The sequence below is a fragment of the Entelurus aequoreus genome, linkage group LG23 (genome assembly GCF_033978785.1).
Source record: "Entelurus aequoreus isolate RoL-2023_Sb linkage group LG23, RoL_Eaeq_v1.1, whole genome shotgun sequence".
Taxonomy (NCBI): domain Eukaryota; kingdom Metazoa; phylum Chordata; class Actinopteri; order Syngnathiformes; family Syngnathidae; genus Entelurus; species Entelurus aequoreus.
In genome coordinates, this window is record NC_084753.1 from 36,831,762 (window position 1) to 36,853,527 (window position 21,766).

Consider the following 21,766-nt stretch of genomic DNA (forward strand, 5'->3'; position numbering starts at 1 on the left):
CCCTAAACTAACACCCTCCCCGGATTGTTAATAATCAAATGTAAACAATCAAATGCAGATACTTTTTATACTTCTTATCTCTCTCTCTCTCTCCCCCTCTCTCTCTCTCTCCCTCTCTCTCTCTCTCTCTCTCTCTCTCTCTCTCTCTCTCTCTCTCTCTCTCTCTCTCTCTCTCTCTATGTACACTACTTGCTGTACATATCCTACAAAGTCAGACCTACACTGTTCCAATATCCATTTCTCTGTTCTCAATTGTTGATGACTGATGATAACAACCAAACCTAACCCCCCCCCCCCCTCCACACCCCGGATTGTAAATAATGTAAATAATTCAATGTGATTATCTTGTGTGATGACTGTATTATGATGATAGTATATATCTGTATCATGAATCAATTTAAGTGGACCCCGACTTAAACAAGTTGAAAAACTTATTCGGGTGTTACCATTTAGTGGTCAATTGTACGGAATATGTACTTCACAGTGCAACCTACTAATAAAAGTCTCAATCAATTAATCCATGCTTTTTTGTGTAGACACCATGAAAACATACATTTAGAATGAATCGTTCATGTCTTGCCCATCACTATGACTCATTGGCCCCGCCCCTAAGTGACGCATGCGTGGAGGATATGCGCTTTGCAGCAAAGTCCTCCTTTACTCCACACACGCTTCTAAGCCTCGGCACATCTCCTCACATCGCTACTAACTACACTTTATTCATCCTCCGTGTCAGGATAGACTCCACTCGTCTCAGTCAACTTTGGACATTATTAGGCCCGCTTAGCTTGCTAGTTGTTTTAGCGCGCTAGTTGGCTTAGCATGCTAGTTAGCTTAGCGCGCTAGTTAGCTTAGCTTGTTAGCTGCTAACAAAGAGACGCGGATTTGATCAACACATCGCTTAGTGAAGATCAAGAGTGAGTGTAAAGTGTTGTGATTGTGCGTAAGAACGATAGCAGAGTTCAAAGAGGAACTTTCTCGACAAAGAAGAGAACAAAAGACTACGTCAACTACTGGAGGCTGTTTTCAAGAAAGCTCAAGTTGTGTTACACAGAACAGGTTTGTTTACTTCTTACTCTCACATGTTTACTAACTTTATATTTCATCATTAACATGAACATGACGTGTTAGATTAATCTTGATTAATAGGTGTACTCAGACACATGATTGTTATTGTGTTAATAATGTGATAATCAGACAGCAGTCATTTCCATTAGATAATGTTCAAATAAAGGTGATTTGGCACACTTATAATTAAAATAACAAAAATAATGTTGTTTTTCATCAGGTATGTACTAGTATTGTATATGTGGATGGGGCCCCTGCTTTGGAAATAACGTGTACAACGGGATCTCGTTGGAAGCGCAATGTATTGGGTATAACAAAATGGTGTCTGCCAATGTAGTTTACAATGTCACTACGTCAGTAGTTGTCAAACTTTTTTCACCAAGTACCACCATCATGAACAACATTAAAATACAGTAGCATCCTTAATTGTTCATAAAAAACAATGAAGACACGTTATGTAACAAGTATATTTAATATTTTTAGTTACTGTAACATTACAGACAGTTTTAACAGTAACACTGTGTTTGCATGTAGGAAAATAAAACACTGTACTTAAATAATTAATAATATTTTGCGTACCACTAGGTGATGCCCGCGTACCACTAGTGGTACACGTACCACAGTTTTAGCATCTCTGCACGATCGGTTCAGGAAGACATGATCAATGCATGCGTGCGCAAAGACAACGTCACTTCCTTTTTACTTGTTTTACGTCAGTTATGTTCCTGCATGTTGTCACTACCATAGTTTTCTATTTTGTCATCTTTATTTGAATAACAATGTCACATAAAAGATGACATGCTGATCATTTAAAAATTACGGAGCCCCTCAAGGGCCATGGGTACAATTTTTGTTAGATATGTATCTGGTGCACACCAGATAGATTCGGGTGCGCACCAGTTAGTTTCTAGGATCCAGCTTCCTCAGTTGACCTCTGACCTGGTCCACAGAGATGACTAATGTCTGCTAGAGGTGGTGGAGGAGGAGGAGGAGGGTGCAGCCATTGCTGGGGGGGAGGTGTGTTGAGGGGAGAAGAAGAGGGGGTGGCTGCGATGAGGAGTGGGGGGTGGGGAGGACACGAGCTGGTTGAACCGGTTGAAGAAGTTATTCAACTCATTGGCCCTCTCTATTGTCCCCCCTACTGCTCTGGTCTTTGTCTTGTGGCCTGTGATGGTTTTCACACCTTCCCAGACCTCCCTCATGTTGTTCTGCTGCAGCTTCTTCCTGTAGCTGTCCTTAGCCTTCCTCACCTCCCGCTGTGCTGCTCTCATTGCCTCCCTGTCTCCACTCCTGAAGGCAGCTTTCTTCTTGTTGAGGACAGCTTTAACCTCCTGTGTTACCCAGGGTTTGTTATTAGGGTAGCACCGAACAGTCTTAGCAGGGCAGGTCACGTCTACGCAGAAGTTGAGGTAATCCGTAAGACAGTGAGTCAGACCATTATATTCCGTACAATTGACCACTAAATGGTAACACCCGAATAAGTTTTTCAACTTGTTTAAGTCGGGGTCCACTTAAATTGATTCATGATACAGATATATACTATCATCATAATACAGTCATCACACAAGATAATCATCATCAGAGTATATACATTGAATTATTTACATTATTTACAATCCGGGGTGTGGGATGTGGAGGGGGGGGGGGGGTTAGGTTTGGTTGATATCAACACTTCAGTCATCAACAAATGCATCATCAGAGAAATGGACATTGAAACAGTGTAGGTCTGACTTGGTAGGATATGTACAGCAAGTAGTGGACATAGAGAGAGAGATCAGAAAGTATAAGAATAAGTATCTACATTTGATTATTTACATTTGATTATTTACAATCCGGAGAGGTAGAATGTAGAAGGGAGGGTGTTAGTTTAGGGTTGTAGCTGCCTGGAGGTGTTCTTTTAGTGCGGTTTTGAAGGAGGATAGAGATGCCCTTTCTTTTACACCTGTTGGGAGTGCATTCCATATTGATGTGGCATAGAAGGAGAATGAGTTAAGACCTTTGTTAGTTCGGAATCTGGGTTTAACGTGGTTAGTGGAGCTCCTCCTGGTGTTGTGGTTATGGCGGTCATTTACGTTAAGGAAGTAGTTTGACATGTACTTCGGTATCAGGGAGGTGTAGCGGATTTTATAGACTAGGCTCAGTGCAAGTTGTTTTACTCTGTCCTCCACCCTGAGCCAGCCCACTTTGGAGAAGTGAGTAGGAGTGAGGTGTGATCTGGGGTGGAGGTCTAGAAGTAATCTGACTAGCTTGTTCTGGGATGTTTGGAGTCTAGATTTGAGGGTTTTGGATGTGCTAAGGTACCAGGAGGTGCATGCGTAATCGAAAAAGTGTTGAATGAGAGTTCCCGCTAGAATCTTCATGGTGCTTTTTTTGACCAGAGAGGAGATTCTATAGAGAAATCTCGTTGGTTGGTTGAGATTTCTCTATAGAATCACCTCTCTGGTCAACAAAAGCACCATGAAGATTGGTACAGTAAAAACCTTTTAAAATCAGTGTTTGCTCGTGAAATTTTCTGAAATTTGTAGGTATATTCTTGCTATCGTTTACATTTTCAGAATGTATAATATTGTGTTTTAGAGAAATGCTTTGACATTTTGTTATTATTGTTAATATTATCTGGAATCAATTTTTTGGCAGCAGCAAAGTGGCCTTTTGGGTAGGTTTTAGCTCTAAAAAAGGGTATTTCAACAAGTAAACAGTACAGTAGGTACTTGATTTTGATATATGTAATGCTCATAAGGGTATTCTAGTAAAATATGCAGAGATGAGTTGTGTCAATATCAAAATGTTACTTGAAATCAATTTTTGGCAGCAGCAAAGTGGTCGTTTTGGTAGTTTTTAGCTTTGTAAAGGGTATTTCAACAAGTAAACAGTACAGTTGGTACTTGATTTATATATATGTAATGCCCATACGGGTATTCCAGTAGAATATGCAGAGATAAGATTAAGGCTGCAGCTAATGATTATTTTTGTATCGATTAATCTATAGATTATTTTTTCGATTAATCGGTTAATCTATAGATTACTTTTTTCGATTCATCTATAGATTATTTTTCCTTTTACCGATTATTTTTTTTATTCAAAATGAAGATGAAAAAATAAATGTAGGCCCGTTTTTTCAAAAGGCATGACTTTTATTTACAAAAAAAAATAAGTATCGCCACTCAGTCAACATTGACAACAACATGACTAAATATTCTGTAACAATTAAAACTTTTAACATTTAACAAAATTAAAAGTAGCTTATTTGCTTTTTAATGTGCAAATATAAAAGTCAACATCCAGTGCAAATCTTAATATTCTGCAATAGTATAAGCATTTCAAAAGTAAAAGTATTGCTTATTTTGCTTTAAAATGTGCAAAAATGAAGATAAACATCCAATACAAAAAAGTGCAAAAATAAATATTCTGTAACAACAGTGTAAACATTTCAACAAAAGTGAAAGTATTGCTTATTTGCTAAAATGTGCAAAAATAAAGATAAACATCCAATACAAAAAAGTGCCAATCTAAATATTCTGGAGCACTGTAAACATTAAGTATTGCTTTTAAAATGTGCAAAATAAACATCCAGTCCAACACAGTACACAATAACCAATTCTACTCATTCCAGTGAGTGACTAACAGTTGTAATGAAGAAAGGTTAGCATGTGCACATGCTCTGGTTCTTTTCTTGTTTACAATATTCCCAGCAGCTGAAAATAGGCGCTCAGAAGGGGTCGTCGATGTGGCTGGAACTGAGAGGTAATTAGCCTTCACCTCAAGCCAGGACTGCGAGTGAGCTCAGCTGCAGTTTATATTTCTAGAAGGTCAACGGGCTCATAGTGATGTTACTAGTAGTTGACTGGGAGGTGTTTATTATCATTTGGGGAGAGTCCGCTGCCTGATGCTCACCTGCTAAACACCTATCTGCTCCACGCTGAAGCGCTGACTACATGCGCTCTGAATACGCACTGCTGATTGGCTGATAATGCTTCGTGTGTACCAATCAGATGGTTGTGTGGGTGGGACAATGCTGCATGCTTAAACAGAGGCAGACGGAGCAAAGCAGCTTGTTAACACTTTAGCTTTAGCTTAGAAACTCGTTCGGTACACCCCCGTACCGAACTGAAAGCCCCGTACCGAAACGGCTCAATACAAAACACGTACCGTTACACTCCTAGCAGATACAAATGTCACATTCATGTTTTTGTGTAATGAGGACAACGTATGCTAACGCGGACGATTGACTAGTTGATGGTTTTCTTTTCAAATGTTCATTCATAGCCGTTGTGCTGCTATGATAGGCCATTTACGCTCGACACAGTGTGCATACAACAACATTATTAGGCCGTTTATTGAAATACTCCCACACTTTTGACCACTTTTGGCATGCTTTTTCCCCCTCGCTCGCACCGCTCGCATTGTCTGCTTTGATCGTCTGCTTTGCGCTTCGCCATGACGGTAGTGTGACGTAAATATGCGACGCGTCGACGCACAAAAACGGCGTCGACGTATTTACGTAACAGATGACGTCGACTATGTCGACGCGTCGTTTCAGCCTTGGATAAGATGTGTCAATATTAAAATATTACTTAAAATACATTTTTGGCAGCAACAAAGTGGCTATTTGGGTTGCTATTTGCTCTAAAAAGGGTATTTCAACAAGTAAACAGTACAGTAGGTACTTGATTTTGATATATGTAATGCTCATAACGGTATTCTAGTAAAATACCCGTGTGTAAATATGTGATGTGTAAATAACAAAAATATTACGTCAAATCACTTTTTGTCAGGCAATATTACATTTAATGACAATTTTACATAAATGAATACATCCAAACACGTTGTACATATTTATTATGTGCAGGAAGAAATAACAGTTACAATTGTGTGTATCTTCCAAACAAGAAAGAGGTTTTATCACATCAACATGGGACTAACAACACTCCTTTAAATCTCATCAATACCAGAGGCAAACTGTCCTTTTCCAGGCACGATAAAGTCTTAAATAATGTCAAAAACGTAGCAATACAATAACCAGGAAGATAAAGTGTTTGTCTTACACCTAGTAATCCGCTGCGGACACACCAAGCCAAAAATGCAGGTTCAGCGAAGGAAATACATTTTTGGCAAGCATTCACATTTTGCCACAACACACCTAAAGGGACATGGGGGAAAGTCCTAGTTGGAAATACAGCCCAATTAACTCCTGAACTGGCATTTTCACACAGACCTCAAACCATGCGCACGCATCCAATGCTTTCTCGTGCGCACCAGAAACTATCTGGTGCACACGAGATATATATACAAAATAAAATTGTCCCCATGTCCCTTTAGTGGCTCCGTGAAAAATAAGTAAGTCGCTTGTTTAAAAAAAAAAATCAACATTTAAAAAATAAATCACATGATGTGAGTCAGTGGCGCCCCCTTACGTCATTCATTGCAATGACAGAAGAGTGAAAGTGATTGAAATAGTGGCCATAATACTCTCTGATTTTTTAAATCTACCCCTTGTTCATGTTTATATTCTTGTTCCCTTTTACTCCTATGTAAGCTAGTTTTTATACAAAACATTAATAAAATATTCAAATATCACAGAATGTGACGTTTCAAAAGCACCTTTGTAAAAACAATTGTAAGTGACATTGACCACCACCACCGGAATATGTTTTATTTATTTCATGACAGCACGTCCCCTAAACGTTAAAACATCATGGACACGATTGAACACAGCATCCAGCAGTGGAAACGTGGCTTTATTTACTATCAAGTTCCTATTTTTAATTGTTGAAATGAAATCAGCAGTGACGGGCTAGTTGTTTTGATAGCGGCTAAATTAGCATGTCGCGATATTTGTACATGGGATCACGTCTGTGTGTCTTCTTCCTTACGTTTACTTGAACATCATTATCCAGCACCATCTGCTGGTCACATTGTGTACCACAGTCACTTGAACTGCATGTCATGACACCTACTAACTCGTATGTCACTCAAAAGTGCAGATTTTAACCATTGGAATCATTTCTATAGTTTGAAAACATCCAGCAGGCAGCATTTAAATGTTAATTATGTTGTATTATCCCCAGGTAGCAAAGTTAATTGCCTTTTTTGTGCTGTTTTGCAAGACCCCAGTCACGTGACTTCAAACTTGACACCTCATTGGCTGCTTCTGAGACAGGCTCCATGGTTTCAGTCTTGTAACGGAAGTGAGTCTTGCTTTTTGAAGTAGCACATTTTTCAGCACTGCATTTTTTTTAACTGCGTTTTTATGCACTGAATTTTCAACTAACTGTATCGTTTCGGATCAAAAAGCATTCTAAAAAAAGATAATTCCTGAATCCAAATAAACCAAGTACCAACAAGAAAGAAAAGTAGGTTTTGTATTATAGGATCCCAACCTAAGAGGGGTTTTGAGACAAGAAAAAAGTATTATGGCCAAAATTTACAATCCTGTGCGCGCTCTGAGGTCCGAGAGCCAGCTCCAGCTCGTGGTGCCCAAGATCAGACTTAAAACCAGGGGAGACAGGGCCTTCTCTGTGGTCGGCCCTAAGCTCTGGAACATTCTGCCCCTCCATGCTCGAACTGCTCCCACAGTGGAGTGTTTTAAGTCTCGTCTTAAGACCCACTTTTATTCTTTGGCTTTTAACACTACGTGAGTTGTGTGGTTCTCTGTTGTCCTCTGTGTTTTTAAAATTTTGATTTTTATTTACTGTTTTAATTGGTTTTACCCTTTAATATCATTTTTAATCATATGTATTTTATATATATATATATATATATATATATATATATATATATATATATATATATATATATATATATATATATATATATATATATATATATATATATATATATATATATATATTTTTTTTTTAAATATATATTGGTTTTATATGTATTTATTTTTTGTTTTTATTCAGTCATCAGTGTTTCCCATAAACTGCCAAGATACCTGTGGCGGTGGGGGCATGGCTATTGGCATGGCTATGGGCGTGGTCACCATGACATCATCGAGTAATTTCCATATTTGACTACAATGATAAGATTTTCTCTGAAAAGGCTCAAAAAATGTATACTTACTAATTAATAATAACAGTTATGTTTTAAACGTCCATCCATCCATCCATTTTACAATATAATTACAACACTTTATGTACATATTTATATACAGATTTAAACAATAAGTTTATCACTGAAATATATTTATTAATTGTGGTTCTTACAAAAAATATATCTTATAAAAATATAAAAGCTAAAATGTCTCTTAAAGCTCTGCCCCTTTAATTAGTGCATACTAAATAATTTAACTTTAGCCTACTACTACAACCATATTATTTACCAGCAACATAAAGTGAAACAGAGGCAGAGGTGTCCTGCCACAGTCAGTAACAAATAAACATAAAACAGTAGTGGTGGTAGATAGCAGAGGTGGGACCAAGTCATTGCTTTGCAAGTCACAAGTAAGTCTCAAGTCTTTGCCCTCAAGTCTCGAGTCAAGTCCCGAGTCAAGACAGGCAAGTCCCGAGTCAAGTCCAAAGTCAAGACTAGAAAGTCTCAAGTCAAGTCCCAAGTCCTGCATTTTGAGTTTCGAGTTCTTTCAAGTCCTTTTAACCACAGACTAATATTTTTACACAGATTGTGTATGCTTTTAAAACGCTGTATTTATTTATTAAAACAAGTGCATTTGAAATTGCAGGGAAAAAAATGGTGCTGACATTGCAATTCATAATAGCACTATTAACCAGTCATTTTAATAGTTTAAACAATTTTAAACATTTAACTCATTCCTTTACAGAATAAACACATTTGCAAAAACAAACATTAACATACTATTGGTTGTATTTTATGAAAATAACACTACCACAAAGTTGAGAAGGAGCAAAGATCTTCAATATTTGTATGTGAGAATCACAAATAAATCTTCTGGGGGAGGATGACGCCCCTACAGGGGTTTGGTTTACAAACTTTCAGCCCCACCTAAAACAAAATTCACCAGCCGCCACTGATTATGATGCATTCTCATTTTAGGCAAAGTATAAGACAATACTTTCTTAACAGTATAATTGTAACCAGGAATAAGTCTTCAAGTAACAATATTCAAATACTAACATTGTTGGGTAAGACATCATTTGGTTTTATTCTGAATCCAGTGAAACAGATTGGTGGTTTTAGCTGATATAAAGACTTTCAGGTGTTTATATATGTTTAAGTATTTGGCAGACGCTTTTATCCAAAGCGACATACATAAAAAATAGATATAAAACAATCACTGTAAACATGATCATTTAAGGGAAGAATGTAATACAAAATATCAATACAAAGTGTCAAGACAGAATAAACTCTCTGCTGCTGCAGCAACAGAGATACAGTCTATAGGTCCCTAAAATATATAGATATCTAATGTATTCATATATTGTTTATGTAGGATATACGCATGTATATATAATCTAATCATATTGTTTCTTCAATTTAAAAATAGCTGACCGTTTTTTTCCCCTTTCTCTGGGATTATATTCCCAGTTTTGATCTCGGACGTCTGGTCACTTATAGCGTATAAGAATATTATATTACTGTTAAGCAAACTATGAATAATAAAAACGCCAAAACATGTGTCCGTTATCATAGCTACACGTATGACCAAAAAAATGCGTGAAAATCAGTGGTATTCAGTGAGGTAAGATGAATTAAATGCGCTGACAGTTCATTGCTCCTGACAAATGAATTGCACTGAGTGGAGCGGATCACCACTCCAAGATGGCGGCTCCGCGTCTCGTCTGCGCCAGTAGGCAGTAGCGCTCAATGCTGCGTACCCTTATAAGATGTCTATGGTTATAACGTTAGCAGTGAGTTTACAGCCTCACTGATTTAACTACACAGCAAATAAAAGTCATGTTACTTAGCCAATAAACGTTATCTTACATTCAAAACTTACCCTTCTTTGTGCAACTTCAAATGTCGAACGAAGTTGGAAGTTGTTGCGTCTCCGTCTGTAATATTCGAACTGCGTGATTTGCATACGGCAATTCGTTTTTTGTTGACAAAGTCGTAGTTTTTATACCCGAACGAAACCAACTTTGGCATAATTGTTTCTCACTGCCGCATTGTTTGACAACTCATGTTCGGTGGTTGTCCTGCAATTGGATTGGATGAGAGCTGTGGGATGAAAACAACGTATATTTAATTTGATTGGCTGTTGTACTGACAGCACACACGCTGACAAGCAGCACACACGCTGATAGACACAGACGTATAAAATGAAAGATACGGAGCGCTCCCAAATAACTTTTTAAGGTTTGGGTTTTGGGGAAAGTAGCAAGTCATGTCAAGTCAAAAGGCTCAAGTCCAAGTGAAGTCACGAGTCATTGATGTTAAAGTCTCAGTCGAGTTGCAAGTCTCTTTACATTTTGTCAAGTCGAGTCTAAAGTCATCAAATTCATGACTCGAGTCTGACTCGAGTCCAAGTCATGTGACTCGAGTCCACACCTCTGGTAGATAGACACAAAGCTTCATCAAACATCTGATCCACTCAACAAAGAGCTCCAAAAATCTTGATCCTACACTTCTCTTTTGTAAAGTAAATCTGAACAGCCTATATGGCATCTACATCAACTATATGATTTGCCTGAGAAGCTGGACAGGACAAAAAAAATAAAAAATTTAAAAATGTTTCTTGTGGCGGCCTTAATTCTTTCATGGCGGGCCGCAACAAATAAATGAATGTGTGGGAAACACTGGTCATTGGTGGAGCTAAGGATAATATTCTAATATTGTTTTTAATATTGTTGTGCAGCACTTTGGAAACGTTTTGTTTGTTTAAATGTGCTATATAAATAAATTGGATTGGATTGAAGAAAAAAAATAAAAGCCTTGAAATTAATATAAGAAAAGTCCAATTAAATCTCCAATGTTCTTTAAAAAACATTGAAATTAAGTGCCCTGGTTTAAGAGGACTTATTTAAAGGCCTACTGAAAGCCACTACTACCGACCAGTCTGATAGTTTATATATTAATGATGAAATCTTAACATTGCAACACATGCCAATACGGCCGGGTTAACTTATAAAGTGACATTTTAAATCTCCCGGGAAATATCCGGCTGAAACGTTGCGGTATGATGACGTATGCGCGTGACTTAGTCAGTTAAACGGAAGTTATGGTACCCCGTAGAATCCTATACAAAAAGCTCTGTTTTCATTTCATAATTCCACAGTATTCTGGACATCTTTTGCAATTTGTTTAATGAACAATGAAGGCTGCAAAGAAGACAGTTGTAGGTGGGATCGGTGTATTAGCAGCGGACTACAGCAACACAACCAGGAGGACTTTGTTGGAGAGCAGACGCGCTAGCCGGCGACCTCACCTTGACTTCCTATGTTTCCGGGCCGCCAAACGCATCGGGTGAAGTCCTTCGTCCTTCCGTCGATCGCTGGAACGCAGGTGAGCACGGGTGTTGATGAGCAGATGAAGGCTGGCTGGCGTAGGTGGAGAGCTAATGTTTTTAGCATAGCTCTGTGAGGTCCGGTTGCTAAGTAGGTTTCAATGGCGTCGTTAGCACAGCATTGTTAACCTTCGCCAGCCTGGAAAGCATTAACCGTGTAGTTACATGTCCACGGTTTAATAGTATTGTTGATTTTCTATCTATCCTTCCAGTCAGGGGTTTATTTTTTTTGTTTCTATATGCAGTTAAAGCACGATGCTATCACGTTAGCTCGTAGCTAAAGTGTTTCGCCGATGTATTGTCGTGGAGATAAAAGGCACTGAATGTCCATTTCGCGTTCTCGACTCTCATTTTCAAGAGGATATAGTATCCCAGGTGGTTTAAAATACAAATCCGTGATCCACAATAGAAAAAGGAGAGTGTGGAATCCAATGAGTCAGCTTGTACCTAAGTTACGGTCAGAGCGAAAAAAAATATGTATTTCACTGCATTCTAGTCCGTCACTCTAACGTTCCTCGTCCACAAATCTTTCATCCTCGCTCAAATTAATGGGGTAATGGTCCGAATAGCTCTAGCTGCGTTGAAAACAATAGGAAAATATGAGTGAGTGAACAACTGACTACGTCACGCTACTTCCGGTAGGGGCAAGGTTTTTTTTTATCAGAGACCAAAAGTTGCAAATTTTATCGACGTTGTTCTATACTAAATCCTTTCAGCAAAAATATGGCAATATCGCAAAATGATCAAGTATGACACATAGAATGGATCTGCTATTCCCGTTTAAATAAAAAACATTCATTTCAGTAGGCCTTTAAATGTCAGCAGCAACATGAAAATAACTGACCTTCAACAATGGTGGACATACACACAATAAACATGATTATAGGACATACACACAAACATTTTCATAGGACATACACACAATAAACATTATTGTAGGACATACACACAACAAGCATTATTATAGGACATACACACAATAAACATGATTATAGGACATACACACAAACATTTTTATAGGACATACACACAAACATGATTATAGGACATAAACATAATATACATTATTAAAGGACATACACACAATAAACATGATTATAGGACATAAACATAATATACATTATTAAAGGACATACACACAATAAACATGATTATAGGACATACACACACAAACATTTGTATAGGACATACACACAATAAACATGATTATAGGACATAAACATAATATACATTATTAAAGGACATACACACAATAAACATGATTATAGGACATACACACACAAACATTTTTATAGGACATACACACAATAAACATGATTATAGGACATACACACAAACATTTTCATAGGACATACACACAATAAACATGATTATAGGACATAAACACAATATACATTATTAAAGGACATACACACAATAAACATGATTATAGGACATACACACAATAAACATTATTATAGGACATACATACAATAAACATGATTATAGGACAGGGGTGGGCAATTAATTTTTACCGGGGGCCGCATAAGCAACCGAGCACTGCAGGAGGGCCACACCGACAATATTTCAATTAAATTTTGCTCAATATTATTTTTGATATACCGTAAGATAAATAATAATAATAATAATATTAATAATTTCATTTAACCTAACTTAACTTTATACAAAAGCAGATTGCTTTCGATGGTTTTATTTTTAACACTGTCTTACACAACACTTCCTGATGTATAATACAATGCAAAAATGTCCGTTTCTGCACATGGTTCATTTATGTCACTTTATCCTGCATTATCCAACATTTTTCCCCGTCAGATTTGGACAACCATCTGTTGTTAAAAATCGTTTTTAATCATATTTATTTTATATTGGTTTTTATATTGGTTTTATATGTAATTATTTGTTTTTATTCAGTCATTGGTGGAGCTATGGATAATATTTGAATATTGTTTTTAATATTGTTGTGCAGCACTTTGGAAACATTTTGTTGTTTAAATGTGCTGTATAAATAAAGTGGATTGGGTTGGATTGTCACACCTGCCAGCTTGTCCAGTTGCAGTCCTAACATGTCCAAACACGCATTTACCTGTGTGAACAAGTCATTACCTGTGGTTGTCTCTTTAATTGACTGCATGGCTGCCAGCTCCTGCGTGATTTGAAAGTCTGTAGTTATCCCACGTAAGAAGATGAGCAGCTGGGCGGTGTCACGTACATCGCAGCTCTCATCCAAAGCCAGCGAAAAACAGTCAAAGTCTCAGGTGTTGCGCCGGATAATGCACCCCCGGCGTAGAATGCACCCCCTGACGGGAGTGTTGTATCAACTAAAGCCCACACTTAAAGTTTCCACGTGCAAGATTGAATCTATTTAAAAAAAGTTACTTAAAAAGAAGACAAAAGTGCAAAAACAGTAATGTTCGTGTTGGAGGAGTTGTGAATGAATGAAATATGAAATCCGTGCTGCAGTCTGCAGGTGTACCTAATGTTGTGGCCTAGCAGTGGCCTTAGAGTGCGGAAAATACGGTAATTGAACACTGATACAGTTTGCAGTTAAATAAAGGAGAAGTGAACATCCCAGGAGGAAAGGTGTAAAACAGTACTTGCAACGCGGTGCCTCCTTGTTTAAAGCGTCACCTTTATTGTTAGTTTTGAAGCCCAAATACCTCCATATTGTACTTCACACCCTCATTATTAACCAGTAGAATTGTAGTTTTTTGCCTTTCTTCCTCTTCAAGATGTTATTGCTTGTATGCACTTTGTGTGTGCGCCTCGACCCTGTAGTCACTCAGATGAAAGAGCGGAAGCGGTGCTTTTCAAAGGTGGTATCGTACCGATTTCAATTGATTGTAATGTATATAATGTAATGTATTGTGGCCAAACAGCTCAATTTTTGTTTCATCTGACCTCACATGGACTAAGATAAGACCTTCTGGAGGAAAGTTCTGTGGTCAGATAAGATAAAAATGGAGCTGTTTGGCCACAATACCCAGCAATATGTTTGGAGGAGAAAAGGTGAGGCCTTTAATCCCAGGAACACCATCCCTGCCGTCAAGCATGGTGGTGGTCGTATTATGCTCTGGGCCTGTTTTGCTGCCAATGGAACTGGTGCTTTAAATGGGACAATAAAAAAGGAGGTTTACCTCCAAATTCTTCAGGACAACCTAAAATCATCAGCCCGGAGGTTGGGTCTTGGGCACAGTTGGGTGTTCCAACAGGACAATGACCCCAAACACACGTCAAAAGTGGTCAAGGAATGTCTAAATCAGGCTAGAATTAAGGTTTTAGAATGGCCTTCCCAAAGTCGTGTGGACAATGCTGAAGAAACAAGTCTTATGTCAGAAAACCAACACATTTAGCTGAACTGCACCAATTTAGTCAAGAGGAGTGGTCAAAAATTCAAGCAGAAGCTTGTGGATGGCAACCAAAAGCGCCTTATTGCAGTGAAACTTGCCAAAGGACATGTAAGCAAATATTAAAGGCCTACTGAAATGATTTTTTTACATTTAAACGGGGATAGCAGATCCATTCTATGTGTCATACTTGATCATTTCGCGATATTGCCATATTTTTGCTGAAAGGATTTAGTATAGAACAACGACGATAAAGTTTGCAACTTTTGGTCGCTGATAAAAAAAAGCCTTGCCCCTACCGGAAGTAGCGTGACGTCACAAGCTGGAGTGCTGCTCACATTTCCTTATTGTTTACACCAGCAGCGAGAGAGATTCGGACAGAGAAAGCGACGATTACCCCATTAATTTGAGCAAGGATGAAAGATTCGTGGATGAGGAAAGTGAGAGTGAAGGACTATAGTGCAGTGCAGGACGTATCTTTTTTCGCTCCGACCGTAACTTAGGTACAAGGGTTCATTGGATTCCACACTCTCTCATTTTTCTATTGTGGATCACGGATTTGTATTTTAAACCACCTGGGATACTATATCCTCTTGAAAATGAGAGTCGAGAACGCGAAATGGACATTCACAGTGACTTTTATCTCCATGACAATACATCGGCGAAACACTTTAGCTACGGAGCTAACGTGATAGCATCGGGCTCAAATGCAGATATAAACAAAATAAATAAACCCCTGACTGGAAGGATAGACAGAAAATCAACAATACTATTAAACCCTGGACATGTAAATACACGGTTAATGCTTTCCAGCTTGGCGAAGATTAACAATGCTGTTGCTAACGACGCCATTGAAGCTAACTTAGCAACGGGACCTCATAGAGCTATAATAAAAACATTAGCGCTCCACCTACGCCAGCCAGCCCTCATCTGCTCATCAACACCCGTGCTCACCTGCGTTCCAGCGATCGACGGAAGGACGAAGGACTTCACCCGATCATCCGTGCGGTCGGCGGCTAGCGTCGGCTAGCGTGTCTGCTATCCAAGTCAAAGTCCTCCTGGTTGTGTTGCTGTAGTCCGCCGCTAATACACCGATCCCACCTACAGCTTTCTTCTTTGCAGTCTCCATTGTTCATTAAACAAATTGCAAAAGATTCACCAACACAGATGTCCAGAATACTGTGGAATTTTGAGATGAAAACAGAGCTTTTTTGTATTGGATTCAAAGGTGTACCAATACTTCCGTTTATCTAGTGACGTCACGCGCATACGTCATCATACAAAGACGTTTTCAACCGGAAGTTTAGCGGGAAATTTAAAATTGCACTTTATAAATTAACCCGGCCGTATTGGCATGTGTTGCAATGTTAAGATTTCATCATTGATATATAAACTATCAGACTGCGTGGTCGGTAGTAGTGGCTTTCAGTAGGCCTTTAACATTGCTGTATGTATACTTTTGACCCCTGCAGATTTGGTCACATTTTCAGTAGACCCATAATAAATTCATAAAAGAAGCAAACTTCATGAATGTTTTTAGTGACCAACAAGTATGTGCTCAAATCACTCTATCACAAAAAAAATAAGAGTTGTAGAAATGATTGGAAACTCAAGACAGCCATGACATGATGTTCTTTACAAGTGTATGTAAACTTTTGATCGCAACTGTATATATGCATGTGTATATGTATATATATCCATTCATCCATTTTCTACTGCGTATCTTTTTCGGAGTCGCGGATGGTGCTGGAGCCTATCTCAGCTACAATCGGGTGGAAGGCGGGATATGTATATATATAAATACTAGGGGTGTAATGGTACAGGTATTTTATCGAACCGTTTCGGTACGGGGGTTCCGGTACGGGGGTTCCGGTTCGGTGCGGCGGTGTACCGAACGAGTTTCCACACGGACATATTAAGTAGCGTACTGCACATTGTGTAAACAATACTCAAAATGCCGGACACCTGAGGCATCCAAGAAACTCCGCCCCGACAGCTCCGCAAAAGAGGACACGCCCGGCGAAAAGAGGACACACGGCCAGTCTATCCCAGCCCGTTAGCAAAAGAGGCCATGTCCGGCGAAACCGGGCCAGGTCCTGACCACACGTCCTCCCCCCACTGGACATGCCCTCCCCCGCGGGGCCCCCCAAATGCCCCAAATGTCCGGCACCCCGAGCTATGGTTGCGTGTATTAACAATGTACGTTCAGAGTTAAGAAGGTTAAAAACAAAACAAATTGTGCGCGCAGCAGCATTGGTGAGGGAGAGACAGAAAGAGGGCGAGTGAGAGAGTTATGATAAACGTGCATGCTTTTTATCCATAGAATTATCAGATTACATTTTTTTACTATCTATAGCAGGGGTGTCAAAAGTGTGCCCCGGAGGCCATTTGCAGCCCACAGCTAATGTTTTAAAGGCCCACGGCACATTCTAAAAATACTATTAAAATAAACAAAAACATAACAAAAGTGAAATAAAAAAGCTTAAAGGTTAAATGTCATTTAGAAAAAGTTGCAATGTTGACTAATAAAACAAAGCTGTTTTTTTTTTTCTTTCAAACTGTCATTGCTCAAAACATAATATTGAATCAAAATCAATGTTATTATGAATTATTGACCTATCCAAGGTTCCCATTACTTCACATCAAATATTCCACTAAGACAAATATTTTTGGTGGAATATTTTGCAAATTTGGTAAATAAATAACCAAAAAACGTATATTTTGTTGTTTTCTTACTGTACCGAAAATGAACCGAACCGTGACCTCTAAACCGAGGTACGTACCGAACCGAAATGTTTGTGTACCGTTACACCCCTAATATATACTGTATATTTATGTATATATTAGGGCTGCAACAACTAATCGATTAAATTGATTAAAATCGATTATAAAAATAGTTGCCGATTAATTTAGCCATCGATTCGTTGGATCTATGCTATGCGCATGCGCAGAGGCTTTTTAAAAAAAAAATAATAATAATATATATTTTTATTTTTTTCATTTTTTTTAATAAACCTTTATTTATAAACTGCAACATGTACAAACAGCTGAGAAACAATAATCAAAATAAGTATGGTGCCAGTATGCTGTTTTTTTCAATAAAATACTGGAAAGGATAGAAATGTAGTTTGTCTATGTTATCCGATTATTAATCGAAGTAATAATCGACAGATTAATCGATTATCAAATTAATCGTTAGTTGCAGCCCTAGTATATATGTTCAGTTTAACAGTCCAGTTGTGATTGATCGAATGCCCTGAGAATTTTACTGGACATTCTTTTGTAATTGCCCCAAAATAACGTGTAGTATTTTGTTAATTTCTTGGCAAAAATATTTTTATTTGAAAGATATTTTCAAAGCAGAATATTGTCCTTAGGGCCCTCTGGCACCTCATGGGGGACCCGTAAAATCTGTGCCTCTTAAGACCTCACTGTTGGCTTTGGGAACGCCTCGGGATCCCCCGGGAGGAGCTGGACGAAGTGGCTGGGGAGAGGAAAGTCTGGGCTTCCCTGCTTAGGCTGCTGCCCCCGCGACCCGACCTCAGATAAGCGGAAGAAGATGGATGGATGGATGTTGGCTTTGTACACTCATGTTACTTCTCAACTAGTCAAAGTTGATGCTAATCGACCTGTTTCTTCTCCTTTTTACTGAATGTGAAAGCAAAAGTGAGTCCACAAATAACCGAATCGTAAAGCAGAATTGAAAATGAAATCTGAATTGGTAAAATCTTATCAGTATCGCTCCTAACATGTGACTGAACAAAGATGGACTCCACTCGAGCATGTTTGTCTTCTTGTGTCCTGCAGACGTCTGTGAAGAACATCTTCTCTCTGAGCAACACAAGTGGAGCTTCAGGATGGACAAGGAGGAGCCACAGCCCTTCCACATTAAGGAAGAAGAAGAGGCGCCACATACATTACAAATGCAAAGGGAAGAAAATAGCCCACTGACCTCCCATTTTAAAGAGGAAGAGGAGGAACACAGCATTAGTCAAGAATGGTTGGAGGAGTTCCATGTGATTGTGAAGAGTGAAGATGATGAGGTCAAAGGTGAGAGTGAGGAGAAGAGAGAGGCGGAGCCTCCAAGCAGCAGCTCAACTCAACACATGACAACAGAAGCTGATGGAGACCACTGTGGAGGATCACAAGCAGACAAGCTCTTAGCTCCACTATCAGATAGTGAGGACACAACGTCACACTCTCCTGACACTGATGATGAACACTCTAAAGATGATAAGACATGTCACACTGACAACAAACGCTTCACATGTTCTCACTGTGACAAAACCTTTAAATCTCCTAGTAATTTGAAAATACACATGAGAACACACACTGGAGAAAAACCTTTTTCATGTTCAATCTGCGGTAAAGATTTTAATCAAAAGGGCCATTTGGAAAGACACATAAGAACACACACAGGAGAAAAACCTTTTTCATGTTCAATCTGCGGTAAAGATTTTAATGAAAGGAGCAATTTGAAAATACACATAAGAACACACACTGGAGAAAAACCTTTTTTCTGCTCAGAATGTGGTAAACGTTTTAAACAAGGTGCTCATTTGAAAATACACATGAGAACACACACTTTAGAAAAACCTTTTTCATGTTCAATCTGTGGTAAAGATTTTACTCTTAGTCGACAGTTGAAAAGTCACATGACGACACACGCTGGAGAAAAACCTTTTACCTGCTCAGAATGCGGTAAAAGATTTGCACGAAAATATGACTTAAAACCACACATGAGAAAACACACTGGTGAAAAACCTTTTTCCTGCTCAAAATGTGGTAAAAGTTTTGTATTAAGTCAAAGTTTAAAAGTACACATGAGAATACACACTGGAGAAAAACCTTTTATATGTTCAGTATGTGGTAGAAGTTTTATAGATCACAAGCCATTAAAATTTCACATGAGAATGCACACTTTAGAAAAACCTTTTTCATGTTCAATCTGTGGTAAAGATTTTACTCTTAATCAACAGTTGAAAAGGCACATGACGACACACGCTGGAGAAAAACCTTTTACCTGCTCAGAATGCGGTAAAAGATTTGCACGAAAACATGACTTAAAACCACACATGAGAATACACACTGGTGAAAAACCTTTTTCCTGCTCAAAATGTGGTAAAAGTTTTGTAGTAAGTCGAAGTTTAAAAGTACACATGAGAATACACACTGGAGAAAAACCTTTTATATGTTCAGTATGTGGTAAAAGTTTTATAGATCACACGCCATTAAAATTACACATGAGAACGCACTCTGGTGAAAAACCATACTCCTGTTCAAGCTGCAACAAAAGCTTTAGTTGCCGAAAATATTATATATTACACATGAGAACACACACAGGAGAGAAAGTGTGGAGTTGCAGTGTGTGTGGTGAAAGATTCTCTTATGAGAAGCAGTGTGAGAAACACAAGTGTGCTGGTGAGAACAGCAGCAGCAAATGAAGATGCAGGATTTAAAATAAACTTTCAAAACTTTAACTTTGACTTTCTAACAACATCAGCACATATAACATGTGTGACATCATTGTTGTGTGTGTGTGTAACACAATCTTGTTAACATGATTGTAACATTTATAGATTAGATACTTCAGATTAGTGCTTTTATTTCAGTCAAGTACATGAGTTAATATACACATTTGTGTACTTTAAAATGAACAGGACAATTTAAAGGCCTACTGAAAGCCACTACTACCGACCACGCAGTCTGATAGTTTATATATCAATGATGAAATCTTAACATTGCAACACATGCCAATACGGCCGGGTTAACTTATAAAATGCAATTTTAAATTTCCCGCTAAACTTCCGGTTGAAAACGTCTATGTATGATGACGTATGCGCGTGACGTCAATCGATGAACCGGAAGTATTGGTACACCGTTGAATCCAATACAAAAAACCTCTGTTTTCATCTCAAAATTCCACAGTATTCTGGACATCTGTGTTGGGGAATCTTTTGCAATTTGTTTAATGAACAATGAAGACTGCAAAGAAGAAAGTTGTAGGTGGGATCAGTGTATTAGCGGCTGGCTGCAGCGACACAAGCAGGAGAACTTTGAGATGTATAGCAGACGCGCTAGCCACACTACATAAAATATGTTACATACAATAAACATTTTAAGTGTAGATATTCATAATTCACTTTTATACTTATTCATAATAGTGTCTTATATATGTTTTTTGAAATAATGAAGTGTTACATTTTGTATTTTCTAATTGTAGATGATTCCATAGATGAACTCCTTTATATGATATACTGTACTTTTTTTTTTTACATGTGTTCATACCTTTGCTTTTGAGTACACATAAATCCCTCTTAGTTCATATTTACTGGTTCACATCTGAAACATCTTCTGGACCACTTCTGGAAGCATAATATTTACTTTATACATCATTTGAACAGTTGTCTTTTATACAATTTTAAAATGTGTGACTTTATGAATCCTTTGTTGGGTCTCTATAATCCATTCTGTTAATTGTCTTTATTACTCTCTTTTGTATTATGAATATTGTTGTGTGATTGTTTTATATGTATGTCCCCAGACCTTTATGCAATAAACAATGTATGCTTCAACTAAAGTTGGGTCCAATAATAAATGTAGTTAATATTTGTGGGTATGTTCAGCCTGGAGGATGTGTGTAATGTTGAGATGTATTGGAGATGACTTGGTTTGTTTGGATGTTGTCAACCTGTCAATTGTTCTATTTAAACATGTTGTCAGATCTCGCGAGAGAAACAAGCAACCAGCTCTATTACTTCTTCTTCTTACTGGCAGTTTGCAGCCATGACTTGAAAGGTTCATACTGCCACCTACTGGACTGTAGAATGTAGTGTGGGCCATAGGACAGAAGGAGGAAATCCCGTTAAGAACCTGTGGAGGGCAGCAATACACCTAAGATGTTCTACTAGTCTGCTGAAAATAGAAAGAA

At 38.2% G+C, this 21,766-nt stretch overlaps 2 protein-coding genes across 4 annotated transcripts in view; both read left to right on the forward strand.

The window, feature by feature from the left end:
• LOC133640646 (zinc finger protein OZF-like) overlaps positions 1-21,766 on the forward strand; it is a 56,722-nt gene that overhangs the window by 27,086 nt on the left and 7,870 nt on the right. The window lies entirely within an intron of this gene.
• Positions 652-21,398, forward strand: LOC133640649 (gastrula zinc finger protein XlCGF57.1-like). 2 transcript variants are annotated; one of them, XM_062034190.1, is made up of 2 exons: positions 652-1,059; positions 18,643-21,398. In XM_062034190.1, exon 2 carries the CDS (start codon positions 18,693-18,695, stop codon positions 20,277-20,279), a length of 1,587 nt encoding a protein of 528 aa, XP_061890174.1. In that variant the 5' UTR covers positions 652-1,059; positions 18,643-18,692; the 3' UTR covers positions 20,280-21,398. The 2 variants fall into 2 exon arrangements, with proteins under 2 accessions (XP_061890174.1, XP_061890175.1); XM_062034191.1 differs by lacking the exon at positions 652-1,059 and adding an exon at positions 7,180-7,256.